Source organism: Mustela putorius, unplaced genomic scaffold (genome assembly GCF_011764305.1).
Source record: "Mustela putorius furo isolate JIRA1106 unplaced genomic scaffold, ASM1176430v1.1 tig00003858_pilon_pilon_pilon, whole genome shotgun sequence".
In the NCBI taxonomy this organism is placed as follows: domain Eukaryota; kingdom Metazoa; phylum Chordata; class Mammalia; order Carnivora; family Mustelidae; genus Mustela; species Mustela putorius.
In genome coordinates, this window is record NW_025422010.1 from 6,477,613 (window position 1) to 6,496,313 (window position 18,701).

The 18,701-nt window shown below is 38.3% G+C and overlaps 1 protein-coding gene across 5 annotated transcripts in view; it reads left to right on the top strand.

Moving 5' to 3' along the window:
• Positions 1-18,701, top strand: part of SPIRE1 (spire type actin nucleation factor 1) — a 189,285-nt gene that overhangs the window by 110,746 nt on the left and 59,838 nt on the right. For all 5 annotated transcript variants that reach the window (XM_045065355.1, XM_045065356.1, XM_045065358.1 and 2 more), the window contains 2 exons: positions 8,574-8,651; positions 12,760-12,924. In XM_045065355.1, the coding sequence (XP_044921290.1) occupies positions 8,574-8,651; positions 12,760-12,924 (243 nt within the window). The remainder of the gene's footprint in view (positions 1-8,573; positions 8,652-12,759; positions 12,925-18,701) is intronic.

Here is an 18,701-nt window from a genome sequence, read left to right on the forward strand (position 1 = left end):
TGTGAGATTAAGAGTCTCTTATGGTGTGTCTCCCTCCTGATCCCAGCTTGTTTCATTTATTCTTTTCCTACCCCCCAAACCCCCCATGTTGCATCTCCACTTCTTCATATCAGGGAGATCATATGATAGTTGTCTTTCTCCCACTGACTTATTTCACTAAGCATAATACCCTCTAGTTCCATCCATATCATTGCAAATGGCAAGATTTCATTTCTTTTGATGGCTGCATAGTATTCCGATGTGTGTGTGTGTGTGTGTGTGTGTGTGTGTATACACACATCTTCTTTATCCATTTATCTGTTGAGGGACATCTAGTTTCTTTCCATAGTTTGGCTATTGTGGACATTGCTGCTATAAACATTCGGGCGCACGTGCCCCTTCGGATCACTGTGTTTGTATCTTTAGGGTAAATACCGAGTAGTGCAATTGTTGGGTCATAGGGTAGCTCTATTTTCAACTTTTTTTTTTTTTAAGATTTTATTTATTTTATTTGACAGAGAGAGAGATCACAAGTAGGCAGAGAGGCAGGCAGAGACGGTGGGGGGGAAGCAGGCTCCCCGCTGAGCAGAGAGCCCGATGCGGGGCTTGATCCCAGGACACTGAGATCGTGACCTGATCCGAAGGCAGCGGCTTAATCCACTGAGCCACCCAGGCGCCCCTATTTTCAACTTTTTGAGGAAACTCCATGCTATTTTCCAGAGTGGTTGCACTGAAAGGGTGATTATATAGAGAGATACTGTGAGTCCAGCTACTTGGGGTGTATGGTCATTAAATCCTCAGCCTATGTGTGTACATGTGTAGATGATGCATGTGTGTGTCTGTGTGTGTGTTAACAAAAATATTGGAATATAAGAATGATACTCTTTTCATAGAACCTAGAAATAATTTCCTACATTTTGATGACTGTATAGTTTTTCTAATTTCTTCAGAATTTCAGTTTTACAGAAATGATCAACTTACAGTTTAGTATCTTAACATTTTACATTATTTAATTAAGTAAAATGCTGACGTTCTCTACTTTTGTGGTAGTTATCTTCTCCCTATCATACACCTCAGGTAGAAGAGTGTGTTAAATCCTTAAGAAAGTGCCATAAAACTTGATGAAATTAGGGTGCCTGAGTGACTCAGTCATTAAGCATCTGCCTTCATCTCAGGTCCTGATTCCAGAGTCCTGGGATCCAGCCCAACATCAGGCTCCCTGCTCTGTGGGAAGCCTGCTTCTGCCTCTCCCACTCCCCCTACTTGTGTTCCTGCTTTCGCTATCTCTCTCGTCAAATAAATAAATAAAATATTTTTTTAAAAACTTGATGAAAATATAAATCATATCTTTAGTAATTACCCATTAACTCTTTAATATACATAGGAGGCTTTCAGTTATTAGAAGAACTGCTATAGTTCCCAGGAAGTTTTTTTATAACCTAATTTTCAAAATATTACTTTTGGGCTGGCAAATAGATAAAATCCCTTTTCTTGCTTTTCTCTGTGGTAAAAATATCTCCGAAAGGACGTCATGGCTCTTAATCTTTGTGGTTGGTATACATGTTCTATTTATTATAAGCAACATTTGTATTAGTGATTTTGTCACTTGGGAAATGAATTTAATAGTAATTTCTTTGAAAGCATATTAGTGTATATTGAGTAAAAAAAGGTTTAAGGAATTACTAAAACATATTCCTTTTTACACTTTTAGAAGTTTCTAACTAAAAACATGTACTAAGTACATAGAGGAATATCAATAAATGATAAATAGTTTTTAGTGGTTAACAGTATGAAGGAAAATGGTCATCATGGGAATGTTGTTATTAACATATTTATAAATATATATATATTTTTTAATATTTTATTTACTTGACAGCAAGCGGGCACAAGCAGGGCGAATGGCAGGCAGAGGGAGAGGGAGAAGCAGGCTCCCCATTGAGCAGGAAACCTAATGTGGAACTTGATCCCAGCACTCTCTGGTGCTGGGACTCTGGGATCCCAGGACTCTGGGATCATGACCTGAGCTGAGGGCAGATGCTTAACTGACTGAGCTACCCACACACCTCCATGACTATATTTATAAGGGTGGGCATTTATATGTGAGCTAATGTTGAATCTACACAATTGAATTAAAATTATTCTTTGAGCATTTGATATGCTTGTGACTCAGAGAGTAGATTTTATTTGTTTATTTTTTAAGATGCCAGAAACAGAAAGTGTTGGCATGGAGCACTTCTAATTGCTAGTTTGAGAATGGTTATGTCAGATATGCAGAGAGTTAATTGCCATGTGGGTGCTCACTTAGAACTTTCTCACCATATTCCAAGCACAAGTCGGCATCTGTTATTACATTTGTACATGCAAATTAATTTATTCAGAAACTAGAATATAATTGACAGAAGCTTGCCACTAAAACTAGAAAAGTATGTAATTTACTTTCATATTACTCATTTATTTTTTCTGCTAACTAGAAAACCTGAGATTTCTAGTTGCACATCTGTTCAGGCTTATTCAACTATAATATTCACAGATTCTCAACTATTTTATTTGATTTATTTGTGAGTCAAGATTTTGATTTTGTGAAGCAACTAGGGAAAGGTCTCATTTAGTAAAAGAATAAAATGTTTTTGTGGTGGAGTAAAAGTATTCTCATTCAGATCCTCACAGATATTTATTGGCTTATAATGACAAATACTTACTAAATGCTAAACATGAGCCAGGCTACATTCAATATTTCTTCCATATTATTTCATGCAATATTAACAAAGTCCAAAAAGTGGTTATTAGTATCTGCATTTTACAGATGGGAAAACAAGCCGAAGATTAGAGAAGTTAAATGACTTGCATAAAGTCACACAGCTGGGAAGCTGTCAGCACTAGTTTTTGCTACTTTTATTCAGAAAACAAGAAACTCTTGGACTATTCATTTAAACTATCTTTAGTATTATACAGAGTGGATAGTTTTTCTTAGTAGCAGCGAGTTAGGGATTTTATCACAGCCCAGAGGCAAAGTGGAGATGCATAAATGTGTGGCAGTGAGACCATCTGGATTACATTTAGTCAGGCTTTTGTTGGTGAACAGTAAAATTAAGGTTGGTTGGGAAAGGACCCATGTGTTTCTCATATTATTTGACCAGAGTACTCCTAAGATACAGAAGCATGAATTCATATTTCTGGATAAGGAGACATATTAAATCATAACTCTTTCAGTTGCAAGTAACAGAAATCCACTCAAATTAGCAATCATAGAATGGCTGGAAAATTTACTGACTCACATAAATGGTAAGTCTAAGGGTATACACAGCTGGATCCAGTGTCTCAAAACCTGTAATCAGGGCTGCCTTTCTCCCTCTCACTCCTCAGGATGGGCTTTTGCTAAAAGGCACATAAGATGACAGTCTGTAGCTTAAACCTCACATTCTCTAAGTTCAATAACTCCAGCAGAAAGTCGTTTCTCATAATTGGAGCAAAGGTATTTTGGAGGAAAATTCAGTCATGTACTTGTTCAAGAACCAGTCACTGTGGTCAGGAAAATGGGCCCCACTGGCTGGTGGAGGCTGTGTGGTCACCCTTCTGAGTAGGCGATGAGGTGTGCCAGGCATGGGGTTAGCCCTACTCAGACCGTAGGGTTGTCTTCCCCAGTGGAAAGCAGGAAGAGGGAAAAGGTTTCTAGACAAAACAACAGATGCCTACTGAGGGATATATTGTTCAGTGCAAGTCAAAAGGTCTTTGAAGCCATGCCTTTTACCTTTAAAATCCATGTAAATTTTGTTCCATGTCTGCATCTGTTATAATATTTTAAAAGCATTCCTTGTGTGGATTGAGTTCCTGCAGGAAATGGATTCTGAGGGGTAAAATATGAATTCAGGAGGTCTTACTGGGAATTGCTTTGGGGAACACCTGTAAGGGAGGAAAAGCTGAACTATGGTGCCGGAACAGCAGGCCTCAGCCAATCCCACACAGAGCTCAGAAGTTGCGATGGCCCTTCAGGGTTGTCCCAAGGGAGGCAAGGGGGCCTGACCTGTGTACTTCCACACAGACTGATGATTGGGTATGGGCTACCCCAGGGACGGGCACACCCGTGGCAAAGCAGCTCCTTGCTCCAGGCGCTGAACACAGCTCCTGGAGCAGGATTAGGTTATGACCCCTTGGCAGACAACACCTCCAGCAGCCAGTGAAAGAGAGAACTTCATACCTCAGGGGGGTGCAGGGTGTGGACCTGGGCAACTGACCACAGCATCCATTACATTACCTTTGAGTAAAATTCACTCCAGGAAATGTCATATTTATATGTTGTTGTAAATGCTCCCTGGCATATTGCTGTACTGTTGGACCAGAGGTCCCCCAGAAATACGAGCACTTCAGTTTGCTGGCCACAGCAGAGACACTGGGAACCCACCGAGAGGGAGTGAAAAGATAAACCAAATGAGGAAGAAACTGGAGCAGAAATAACAGTTGAGAGACCTACTGTAATCAACTTTAATAGTAGCCATAGGAATCAAGAAAAAAAGAAATATTTTCATCTTGCCAAAGACCACCCATCTTCTACTGTACCCATACTGTTTGTCTTGCTTTCTGTTGTTTGGGTCCTAGAAGAGCTAGAGACCATTGGAAATTAAAATTAACATTTAAAGTATTATTTGTCTTTGGGGTACATGTGTGTAATTCATCAGTCTTAAACAATTCACAGCACTCACCAATGTCCATCACCCAGCCACTCCATCCCACTAACCCCCCTCCACTCCAGCAACCCTCAGTTTATTTCCTGAGATTAAGAGTCTCTAATAGTTTATCTCCCCCTCTGGTTTTGTCTTGTTTCATTTTTCCCCTCCCTTCCCCTATGATCCTCTGTCTTGTTTCTCTGACTTACTTCACTTAGCATAATACCCTCTAGTTCCATTCATGTCATTGCAAGTGGCAAGATTTCGGGGGGTTTGATGGCTGCATAGTATTCCTGTGTGTGTGTGTGTGTGTGTGTGTACACACACCACATCTTCTTTATCTATTCATCTGTTGATGGACATCGAGGCTCTTTCCATAGTTTGGCTATTGTGGACATTGCTGCTATAAACACTGGGGTGCACGTGCCCCTTCAGATCACTGCATTTGTATCTTTGGGTAAATACCCAGTAGTGCAATTGCTGGGTCGTAGGGTAGCTCTATTTTCAACTTTCTGAGGAATCTTCATACTAGATGCCCAGAGGAAATTCACCTCCTTAAATCTATTTTCTTTTGCTATTTTAATTATAAAAAGCTAGAAAGAACACACTTCTAGTCTAAAGAATAATATATACCTTAAGTCATTAATTGTTTTGGGGATAGAGCCTGGATTAGAGTCCTCAGAGGAACAAATTAAATGTATGTGTGCCTCTTCTTTTGGTTTCCTTTCTGCTTAGCTCTGATTTCAACATATGAATACTTGATGAAGATTGTGGGCTTGGGTCAAAAACCATGGCTTTAAATCATCAGAGATTTTTTTAATGACCACTAATAATCCCTAGCAAAAAATTAGGTATTTTGATTATCAGAAATACTGTGCATACCAGAACATCTGGTATGTCTTTAGACAAAAAAAAGAAACAACAAAAATTCCTAACTTAGTAATAATGATTATTATTCAGATTTTGACATAATATTTTACCAGATATTAAGTGCCCATGATCTGCAAAGCCCAATTACAGTTCGTAAACTCTGTTCTTTTATAATATCAATTCATAAATACCAATTTTTGCAAAAGTAAAGTACAGCTTTATCTAGCTGTTTTCTAAGACTTTTCTAAACCATTGGGGGTCAGCATCAGGACACTTAAGTTCCCAACAGGACCATTCATCTGGTGTCTCTTTCACACTTACTACCTCATGTGTGAGACCCTGATGCCACTTCTCCCTGCTTCACTCTGCTCCATCCCACCTGCAGGGAGACTGTAGCCATGTCATTTAGCCTCACTTGTGAGTCCAACCCCAAGCAAGGGTTATGCTTGGGGCTAAATGTTGGCTGCTTGAAGCCTTAGCACTTGTTAGCTGTCATTATTATTTCCCCACACCCTGCTGTAGCCAAGAGCTGCAGCCAGGACCACTGGAAAAGAGCAAGGCTCTGGAATGGGGCTGGGGCCGTACAGAGAATTTAGTGGTACATTTTTGGAGCTAATTTCCCCAGAGGCTGTAAATGCAAGGTCCTAATAATATTTTAAATACAACAACATCGTGATATAGATGGTAATACCTTCCTCTTAACAGTGGGGAAACACAGACCCAAAGATGGTAGGTAATGTAGCATGACTCAGGAGTGCCAAGTATCTCATTACATAATCTCAAGCAAGAACCCTGGCTTTGTTTTTAAATACAGTTTCCCCTGTTGTCCAAAAGTTCACATTATGCCTCTTCACTTTTATAGAAAACCTACATTATGAAAGACCTACATTAGGACGATAATGGTTTTTTCCTTAAAAGCAAAATTTCTTTGGATTTCTTTCAGCTAGCCAACACAATGTAGGTGCTAGTGTAGGTCTTCAGTTGAAATGAAGTGGCTTACATGAACTTTCAGAAATCAGAAGATACCTATAATCATGGAAACACATTCTGAAACACGTAAAAGTGTTCCTCCCCTGACTAATTTCTTTTGTAGCAAGAGAAGAAATAATGCATTATTTATACCACATTTTCTTCAAATGTTCAGAGTAATTTTATTCTTTGTATATTAATACTCCTATACATTATTAAGTACAAAAAAAGAGCAGGCGGTATTATTCTCATTTTGTGGAAGATCAAGCAGATGTTGAAAAGCCAAGAATAAATGGTTTAGAAATGTTTTCTATGAAGTATTCATTATTTTCATATTAATTAAAGTAGGTTTCATACAATACATTAAACTTAGTCCACATGCATTCAGGAAAATAAGCTCAACAAAAAAATATACTAGAGTTGATTTATTGTGAGTAGGAATTAGGTATAACACAAACTGGTAATCAATAGGTGAATAGACATTTTACTTATCAAGATTTTCTTAAAATTGCAAATGTTGGATTAATGCAGTTTCATAAGGTATAACATTGTGTGTCAACTATACTCAATTAAAAAAATTAAAAATTAAGCAAAAAGGGTCCAAACTTGCAGTTATAAGATGAATAATTTCTGGATATTTAATGTACAGCATGTTGACTTTAGTTAAAAATATTGTCTTACATGCTGGAAAGTTGGTGAGAGTAGATCTGAAAAGTTCTCCCCATATACACAAAAAGGTAATTATTTGATGTGATGGAGATGGTAATTAACCTTATTGCACTAATAATTTTTGCAATATATATATGTATCAAGTAATAAAAAGCATCTTATATATTGAAATTTATTCATGAAATTATTTTACAAATATATATGGAGCGTAAAAAGTACCAGTGCTTACATCAGCCACTGAGAATAGACTTTTGTTTCATGAAACCTAGGGGGAAGGCACAAACAAATGTAAAATAGCAGTGTAATAAGGGCTAAAGAGGAAGGTGTACAGTGCTATATGCCATTGTACAATAGGAAGATTTGGCTTAGTTGAGGGGGAAGGAAGGGCTTTCCTGAAGAATTGGTGATTCTGTTGACCCTAATACCTAAAGAAAGAGCAGAAACTTTCATTACTTAGGAAATGAAAGAGACCAGGCATGGGGGTGAGGGGTGAGGAGAGGAGAGCATCCAGGGCAAGACCACATCAGAAATGAGGCAAAGGATGGCCACGGTCGGCAAACCGTGGAAAGAGCCAAGATGCCCTTCAACGGATGAGGATGAATGGATAAGGAAGATGTGGTCCATGTACACTATGGAGTATTATGCCTCCATCAGAAAGGATGAATACCCAACTTTTGTAGCAACATGGACAGGACTGGAAGAGATTATGCTGAGTGAAATAAGTCAAGCAGAGAGAGTCAATGATCATATGGCTTCACTTATTTGTGGAGCGTAACAAATAACATGAAGGACATAGGGAGATGGAGAGGAGAAAGGAGTTGAGGAAATTGGAAGAGGAGATGAACCATGAGACACTATGGACTCTGAAAGACAATCTGAGAGTTTTGAAGGGGCAGGGGGTGGGAGGTTGGGGGAGCCAGGTGGTGGGTATTATGGAGGGCACATATTGCATGGAGCACTGGGTGTGGTGCATAAACAATGAATTCTGTTACGCTGAAAAGAAATTAATAAAAAAGAATAGAAATGTGGCAAAAATTAGGTCACATTTAAATTAAGGGATCTTCAGGGGAGATAAAAAGAAGAGGGCTTAGGTTATATGGAGGGAGTGATATCTTTGAGATTTAATGGTGGGTTGAATATGGAGGTTGAGGGAGAGGGCTGTGTCATTACCATTTAGGGGTGCAAGTTAATGTGGTGACAAAGTTAGCTACAAGGCCTAGAAGGAAATTTGAATGAATAATCTCAGTTCATCCCTCTGTAATATTGTATTTATTCCAGTCTACTATTGACTGAAATCTACAGAGAAGTAGATTCTGTACTATCTGCTTTAATATACTTTGTTTGACGGTATCTGTTAGAAATTTTAATTTGGGAAGCTAGCTTAATGAAATTTTTACCCCTAAATGTTTTTATTTTAATTGGTAGAATCTTAAGAAGATTCAAGAAATGGAAAAAAGTGATGAATCCAGCACAGACCTAGAAGAGCTGAAAAACGCTGACTGGGTAAGTATTCGGATATTCTCTGTTCTGCTTAGTGTTGAAGACATAGTGTAATGTGTTTTGAGGGGTTTTGTTTTGTTTTTTAAAGACTTACTTATTTATTTTGGAGAGGGAGAGTGCACGAGTGGTGGGGAGGGGCAGAGGGACAGAGTAGGAAAGCAGACTCCCCGCTCAGCAGGAAGCCCAACACTGGGCTCGGTCTCAGGACCCTGGGATCCTGACCTGAGCCGAAACAAAGAGCTGGACACTTAACCAACTCAGCCACCCAGGCACCCCATAGAGTAATGTTTTTTAAAGTGCTTGTTATTGGGGTGCCTAGGTGGCTCAGTCACTTGAGCGTCTGCCTTCAGCTTGGGTCCTGGGATCAACCCCCACTTCTGGCTCCCTGCTCACTGGGGAGCCTGCTTCTCCCTCTGCCAGTCGCCCTGCTCGTTCTCCCTCTCTCACTCTCAAATAAATAAAATTTTTAAAAAATAAAATAAAATGCTTGTTATTAAGGGCTGTAATATGAATTGATACTGTATGAATTTGGATATCTAGTCTTGTGTTTGAGGAACTGTCTATCCCCCATTTTACAAAACTAATTGGTTTTATTAAAGCAGCCCCAATGTCTTCTAAGAACTTAGGTGTTTGAAAATGTTGACCTTTCTAATATTATTAACACTTAAGCGTACTCTTATAAGTTAGAGTTTAAGCTCTGTTTCAGAATAAGATGTGACACTATAGGGTAGTACATTCATTTATCTGATGAATAGTTACTGGCTCTCTGCCCTCATAAAGCAGAAGACAGACCTTCAGAACAGATGATTGCAGTATATTTATGTGGCACACTTTGAATAGCTGCTGTTTTTCTGGCATGATTCTAGATCCTAGTGAAACCAAGACTCCCTGTCCTCATATATCACTTAGAGTTGGGTGGGCACGACAGCACTGAGGACGAGAGAGTCAGTGTCATGAAATTAGACTGAGGTATGTTCAGGTGTCAGTGGGAAGCCACAGTTCAGGATTCTGACTTTTCAGGTTAAGGATAAACAGTGGTTTAATAATGACATCATTAAATGAGGAACCAGGCATAGAAGCAGATTTGAGGAAATGAACAAGTTGCTTTTGACATATTAGATTTTAATTGTTTTATTCTTTTCTAACAGCTTTATTAAAGTATAATCAGCATGCAATAAGTTGCACATATTTAAAAGGCACAATTTGATAAGTTTTGATATGTACATACACACATACATACCCATATATACCATCACCATAATCAAAATAATGAGCTCACCCATCACCCCCAAAGTTTCCTTATACTCCTTTGTAATCCTACTTCCTGCTTCCCGTCTCCCCAGTTCCTAGGCAGTGATCTGCTTTCTCTCACTGTAGATTAGTTTGCATTTTCTGAAATTTCATATAAATGTAATATAGTATGTATTGTTTTTTACTTGGCTTCTTCCATTCAGCATAATTCTTTTGGGATTTCATCCATGTTGTTGCCTATATCAATAGTTTAGTGTTTTTGTTACTACTAGTAGTCCCTTCTGTTATATAGACCTACATGTGTTGATATATGAATGTAAATATTCTTAATTTATTAATGATATCTTTACTGAGATATTTGGAATGATATTAATCTGAAACATTTAAGAGTAAGGTTAAAAAACAAGTAGCCTGGGGGTGCCTGGGTGGCTCAGTGGGTTAAAGCCTGCGCCTTTGGCTCAGGTCATGATCCCAGGGTCCTAGGATTGAGCCCCGCATCAGGCTCTCTGCTCAGCAGGGAGCCTGCTTCCCCCTCTCTCTCTGTCTGCCTCTCTGCCTACTTGTGATCTCTGTCTGTCAAATAAATAAATAAAATCTTAAACAAGTCTTGTAATTTTAGAATAATATTGATTGTCAAGTTTCCTTTGTATAGAATACTCTGGTAGTCTTTTTCCAGCTGTATTTCATCTTAGCTAATACATTTTTAAATTTGTTTTCTTATACATGGAAGCCAGATGAAGAACTCCAGGTGGTCAGAATTTAGCAAACAGTTATTATAAACTTGAACTAAAAATTTATTGCCTTAAGGCAGACTCTTTTAAAAACTAGTAGGATCACTGACAAGAGATACACTAACTGCAGAGAGATTTCATTTGCCTAGATCACCAGTCTGTTTCTTGTAAGACCATTAAAGTGAATTATTTAGAAATAGTAGAAAGAAATGAGTAAAGAATGAGGAATAGAATGAGGGAGAATTAGGATGGCAGGATCTAAACATCTTGGGATCTTACTTGAGGAATATGAGGTAAATAAAATCTCTGGGAGTACATACAATGACAGTTGTGTACTACCTTAATGCTAACTGTGACTTTAATTTCTGGATTAAATTTCTGAAAATTTTTGCTATATGATAATATATAAAGGACTGGCTATATGAAAGGTCTGTTTGAATCCTTTCATAATTATTGCAAAATTGTCAAATGTGAATAATTATCCTGTAATTTATCTGCTTTGCGAATTCAATGTTTCACATATGTCAGGTTTTCCTAAAGCCCGGGCAGCTGAAGAAAAGAGGCAGAATTTTAAAAGATGAGATGATATTTGAACTGGATCTTAAAGGAATCAGTATAAGAGAATTGGGGACTAGAGCATTTTCAAAAGAAAAGTCAAATATTTTAGGAATATTGTATGAGAGTAACTTTAATGGCAGAATCTAAGAATCTGTTTAAAATAGAGATATTTTCGAAGGTATTCTAATGGATATACTACAATACTAAGTGCATCAAATCCTTTGTGGAATAAGAAATGGCATACCCGTTTTTAAATCGTAAATTGTTTTTGAAGAAGTTTAGAAGACATTTTGAAGAAAAATGAAGACATTTTTGAAAAATTTAATCTACAATTATTTTATGTAGATAATTCTTAAGAAATACCTCACTTCTTAAAAAAGTTTTATTTATTTAAGTAATCTCTGTAACCTTACGTGGGACTCAAACTCACAGCCCTGAGATCAAAAGTCCCAAACTCTTCCAACTGAACCAGCCAGATACCTCTAGCCCTTGGTTTTTAATAAATATATTTAAGTAGCTATTTGAGCCGCTTATTAATTTTAAGAAGCTACAGTGTTTCAGCTAACTATCATAATGATTTACCTTTGACAGAAGAAGAGACTAGGACACCTTAGCTTACAGGCTGGAAAATTAAAGTATTAGTGTAGAATAATAATAATAATATACATATTTAATGTGTCTTATATTATTATAAGAACTTCATATGTATCTCATTTTCTTGAGAGGCCAAAAAGGCGATCACTGTCATTTGTTAAGAAAATGAATATTAAGTGATCTGTGCAAAGATAGTGATAACATAAAAATGATCATTTTTGAGCATTTTCCATGTACAGAACTCTGTTTATCAGCTCTGACCTTCTCAGTAAGTTATGAAGTACCACTTTCTTTTATTGATGGGGAATCCAGGCTTTAGAAAGGTGAAGGAACTTGCTAGATATCAAGTAGCTACTAGGTGGTTGTATCAATTAGGGGTGGCCATAGGAATCCTGCCGCATAACCAACCACTACAGAATCATAGTCACACAAAGCAGTATATTTACTGAGCTCACGAGTACAGATGCATCGTGGTAGCTCTACTCTGTGTATGTCTCATCCTTCTCCTGGGCAGCATACCAGTCCAGAGGCATGAGGCTCTCATGGCAATAATAGAAGCACAAGTGACAAGCCCATTGTGCATTTGCTTTTGCAGCCTTTGGTCACATCATATCAACTACTGTTTCAGGGGCCAAGCAAATCACGTAGCCAAACCCAGTATTAGGGTATGGGACATATACTCCTCTTCAGTGAGTAGAATCATGTAACTGAGGCTATTAATGCAGCCTTGCGCAGTGGATGAGTTAGGGTTTACACTCAGGTGACTCAGCACTTAGAGCTTGTGATTCTCGACTGGCTTTCTACCCACCTTTTAACATCCTTAAACCTAATTTTCAAAAGCTGTTTTGTTTGGTGTACTCAGTGTTTTGCAAATCAAGCTCTTCATTTTTTCTTTCATTTTTTTCTCTGGACTGTAGCTATTTAGAGGAAACTAGCAAATTTATTCATGGACATCTCTCCACCCTTGATTCTTTTAGGCTCGGTTCTGGGTTCAGGTGATGAGGGATTTGCGGAATGGAGTAAAACTTAAGAAGGTCCAAGAGCGACAGTACAACCCTTTGCCCATTGAATATCAGCTCACCCCTTATGAGATGCTAATGGACGATATTCGATCCAAAAGATACACTTTGCGAAAAGTGATGGTAAGTAACAACAACAACAAAAACTATTAATAGACTGAAATGGTTTTCCTTCAGTAATTTTATTGGTTGAACATGTTCTTCTCAGTGTTACATTTTAAAAATCCTTTCTTCCCTTGGAAGTAATACATTGTCATTACAGAAAATTTGAAACATACAGTAAGCTCAAAGAAGGAAAGTGACAAATGGGTAATTTCACAATCCAGAGAGATATTTTGTTAACAAGCTGGTATATAACCTTCAGTCTTTTTTTTTTTTTTTAAGATTGATTTATTTATTTTAGGGAAAGAGAGGGCAGGTGAGCAGAGGGAGGGTCAGAGGGAGAGAGACTCTCTATCTCTAGCAAAGTACAGAGCCCGACACGGGCTCAATCTCATGACCCCATAATCATGATCTGAGCTACTACTCAGGCACCCCCAGTCTTTTTTCTATACATTTTATTCAGACAAAATGGATTAATATTGAACACTTTGTTTTGTAACCAGTTATTTTCACTTAACATATGAATATTTTTCCATGTCATTATATGTTGAAAATCTTCATTTCTAAATAACTACCTCTTTTATAGCTTTGTGGCTATACCAGAGTTTATTAAACCAATCAACTTGCATCAAGTTGTAAGCAGCTTATTTTGTGAATCCTTGTATTTAAATCTTCTTGAATAGCAACAGTGAAATCTTTAAGTTAGGTTCTTAGAAGTGGAATCCTGACAGCACTATGTCTGAAATACACCTAGAATGTGACTGCTTCTTACGACCACCACTTCAGATCCTCTCCATTCCAAGCCACCATCGCTCACTCACACTAATACACACTTTAAGTGGCCTTCCTGCTTTCGCTTTTGCCCCTTTTACTCAGTTTTCCCCCAAAATAGCCAAAGTAAACCTCTTAAGGTAAAAATGTGATGATGTCATTGTTCTGCTCAGAACCTTCCAGTGTTCTCCATCACACTGGGAACAAACCCCACATCCCTACCTTGGCCTACAAAACCCCACAGAGTCTGATACTGGTTACGTTTGAGAACTCACCTCCTACCACCCTTCCTGGTTAATTTCCCCTCCTTCGCCATGCTGGTCTCTGTTGCTGCTACATGCTCCTACAACTGCCCCTTTGCTGCCCCTTTTCCTGGAACTCTCTTCCTACACATCTACTAACTTGCCTTATTACTTCCCAGGTCTCTGCTAAAATGTCCCCTTATAAAGTCTTCTCTGCCTCTCTACCCACATGTTTCAAGTAGTTCACGTTGCCATGTATTTTCAGATTCGCTCTCTATCTCTCTTATCATTATAGGGACTTAGTTCTTTCACTGTTACATCCCCTGTGATGAGACCATGTGCCTGACACACAGCCAGATGCTGAATACTGTGCCCAACAAATAGTTGTAAAATGAACTAATGAATTATAGCCACATTTTTTGAGAAAATTTAATTAGTTATTTCATGTGGAAGATTCTTACAAAACATATCACTAGTTTTAAAATAGATTTAAGTAGGGGTGCCTGGCAGGCTCAGTCTGAAGAGCATGTGACTCTTGGTCTTGGGGTCAGGGTTTTGAGTCCCAGTTGGTTATAGAGATTACTTAAATAAATAAATAAACTTAAAAAATAAAATAGATTTAAGTAGCTCTTGGAGCTCTTTGTTAATTTTAATAAGCTCCACTTTTGAAGCTAAGCATTGCAGGTAAGTATTTTGTTGATTTACTTCTCAGTAAATCTGATTTCCTTTTACAAATGAAGAAACTGAAGTTTAGAGGTGCTGCATAACTTCCCAAGTTCAGACAACTAGTTATAAGGCAAATCCTGTTTTCATTTTCATTCTGTCTGACCTCTGAATCTGTGCTGTGTGCTATACCCATGTGACCAAATTGCCCTTTAGTTATATTGTGATGATTACTATTTACAACATAATCATTTTTTCTATTTCTTCCTATTCTTGACCAAAGTGGGTATCTTTTGGGATTGACAAATTTGAGAGAAAATTCTCCTTCATTTTTAAAATTTATATTTCTTTGATTACAAGTGCATTTAAGCATTTTAAAGCATACACCGTTTTTTTTTTTTTTGGTATTTCTTTTTTTTTTTCCAAGTGCCAGTCATCGTTTATTGGATGTTAATTCTGAATTAGGATATGAAAGGATTCAGGGGTTCCAGGCAAAGGTCTTGGTCAGGACTGCCACATGTGCCTCCACACTGGGCCCTCTTCAGTGGTACTTGCATAGCCTGAGTTCCTTGTAACAAGGAAAGTCGAAAGTCCTTGAAAAGCACATAACCTGCCAGCACCATAGAAATCCTAGTGAAGCCCCCTTTCTTCACATTGACATACTTGTAATACCAGTAGTAACCTCTTTGAGATGATCCAGCAGTGCCCTTAGGGGTGAAATCATCAGTATTCATCTGGGCAGCTCTCCTAGTTTCACATCCATGAGCTTTTTCTCCTTCACTGTACAACTGATGCCCTCTTGGAGTCGTAGGTCCCTGCTCCCTTTTTTTTTGTATTTTTAATTTTATTTTAATTTAGCACTATTTTTTAAAGATTTTATTTGTCCGAGAGAGAGCGCACTGGCAGTGGGGAGGGGCAGAGGGAGAGGGAGTAGCAGACTTCCCACTGAGCAGTGAGCTTCATTCAGGCCTGGATCCCAGGACCCTGAGATCATGACCCGAGCCAAAGGCACATGCTTAAACGACTGAGCCACCTGGATGCCCCTAATTTAACAAATATTTATTGAGCACTTCTTGTGTGCCAGGCACTATTTTAGACCCTGGAAAAAGGACCCGCAGTCCTTATTCTCAGGAAGTTCACAGTATGGCGGCAGCCACTGGTGATTTAGGCAAGCATTAACAACAGCGTAATAAGCTAAGTGTAAGAGGCTGTATGCCAAAAAACAATGTTCAAAGTCCAGAAAGTAATGGGATCTGACACAAGAAAGCAACCGAAGTTTTCCATAATTAGAGCCCTTTTCACTCTGTAATTCCTGTGAAGAATGAATGTCGATGATTTCTTTTTTAAATGACTTCACAATATTTCCTAGTGCACTGTGAATTATTTACCCAAGACTCTTTTAATAGACATTTAGGATTGTGTCCAGTTTTCATTGTTTTAATTAGTTTTCTGATCCTCATACAGACATCTCATCTCCTTGGTTTCAATATCTTTTGGTGAGATGAATAGATCAAGAATTATGCACATTTTAAATTTTAATACATGTTGCCAAACTCTTCTCCAGAAGAACTGTACCAATTTATACTTTGTTTGTTTGTTTCCAATTTATACTTTTACTAACAGTGCAAGATAATTTCTGTTGCCAATATGCTGTCTTTTTTAAAAAATGTCTTCCCATCTGAACTTTATCCTGAGTGGGAACACTTAACAGTAATCACAGGTGATTTTCTTCCTTATCCTGAAGAAATTATTTAGAAATTCATACTATTGATTAAAATAAGTAAATGTTGGGACGCTTGGGTGGCTCAGTGGGTTAAGCCTCTGCCTTTAGCTCAGGTCATGATCTCAAGGTCCTGGGATCGAGCCCCGCATTGGGCTCTCTGCTCAGTACCTGACCCTGCCTCTTTGCCTACTTGTGATCTCTCTCTCTCTTTCTCTCTCTCTGTCAAATAAATAAATTAAATATTTGAATAAAAATAAAATAAGTAAATGTTGCTTCTGCTTAATAGATTATTAACATTTCTAACTAAAGTCTTCTACCTGTCACCACATATAGCTAAATCATTTTTTTTTTTATCAGAAAAAATAATTGTGCTAAAAAGTAGTTAAACTTATCTGATACTAAGAATTAATGGGATAGGGGCTTCTGAGTAGCTCAGTCTGTTGGTATCTGCCTTCAGCTCAGGTCATGATCCCAAGGTCCTAGCCTTGAGCCCCACCTTGGGCTCCCTGCTCAGTGGGGAGTTGGTTTTTCCCTCTCTCTCTACCCCTCCCCCCACTCATTCTCTCTCTTTCTCTCACTCTCTCTCTCTCTCTCAAATATATAAATCTTTTTAAAAAAGAATTATATAGGATGGATTCCTCTTATAGATGGTGATTTAACAGGTCTCAGCTGTTATATATATTTTTTTTTTTTTAATTTTTTATTTTTTATAAACATATATTTTTATCCCCAGGGGTACAGGTCTGTGAATCACCAGGTTTACACACTTCACAGCACTCACCAAAGCACATACCCTCCCCAATGACCATAATCCCACCCCCTTCTCCCAAACCCCCTCCCCCCGGCAACCCTCAGTTTGTTTTGTGAGATTAAGAGTCACTTATGGTTTGTCTCCCTCCCAATCCCATCTTGTTTCATTTATTCTTCTTCTACCCACTTAAGCCTCCATGTTGCATCACCACTTCCTCATATCAGGGAGATCATATGATAGTTGTCTTTCTCTGCTTGACTTATTTCGCTAAGCATGATACGCTCTAGTTCCATCCATGTTGTTGCAAATGGCAAGATTTCATTTCTTTTGATGGCTGCATAGTATTCCATTGTGTATATATACCACATCTTCTTGATCCATTCATCTGTTGATGGACATCTAGGTTCTTTCCATAGTTTGGCTATTGTGGACATTGCTGCTATAAACATTCGGGTGCATGTGTCCCTTTGGATCACTACATTTGTATCTTTAGGGTAAATACCCAATAGTGCAATTGCTGGGTCATAGGGCAGTTCTATTTTCAACATTTTGAGGAACCTCCATGCTGTTTTCCAGAGTGGCTGCACCAGCTTGCATTCCCACCAACAGTGTAGGAGGGTTCCCCTTTCTCCGCATCCTCGCCAGCATCTGTCATTTCCTGACTTGTTGATTTTAGCCATTCTGACTGGTGTGAGGTGATATCTCATTGTGGTTTTGATTTGTATTTCCCTGATGCCGAGTGATATGGAGCACTTTTTCATGTGTCTGTTCGCCATCTGGATGTCTTCTTTGCAGAAATGTCTGTTCATGTCTTCTGCCCATTTCTTGATTGGATTATTTGTTCTTTGGGTGTTGAGTTTGCTAAGTTCTTTATAGATTCTGGACACTAGTCCTTTATCTGATATGTCGTTTGCAAATATCTTCTCCCATTCTGTCAGTTGTCTTTTGATTTTGTGAACTGTTTCCTTTGCTGTGCAAAAGCTTTTGATCTTGATGAAATCCCAGTAGTTCATTTTTTCCCTTGCTTCCCTTGCCTTTTGCGTTGTTCCTAGGAAGATACTGCTGCGGCAGAGGTCGAAGAGGTTGCTGCCCGTGTTCTCCTCAAGGATTTTGATGGATTCCTTTCGTACATTGAGGTCCTTCATCCATTTTGAGTCTATTTTTGTGTGTGGTGTAAGGAAATGGTCCAATTTCATTTTTCTGCATGTGGCTGTCCAATTTTCCCAGCACCATTTATTGAAAAGGCTGTCTTTTTTCCATTGGACATTCTTTCCTGCTTTGTCGAAGATTAGTTGACCATAGATTTGAGGGTCTATTTCTGGGCTCTCTATTCTGTTCCATTGATCTATGTGTCTGTTTTTGTGCCAGTACCATGTTGTCTTGATGATGACAGCTTTGTAATAGAGCTTGAAGTCCGGAATTGTGATGCCACCAACGTTGGCTTTCTTTTTCAATATCCCTTTGGCTATTCGAGGTCTTTTCTGGTTCCATATAAATTTTTAGCATTATTTGTTCCATTTCTTTGAAAAAAGATGGATGGTACTTTGATAGGAATTGCATTAAATGTGTAGATTGCTTTAGGTAGCATAGACATTTTCACAATATTTATTCTTCCAATCCAGGAGCATGGAACATTTTTCCATTTCTT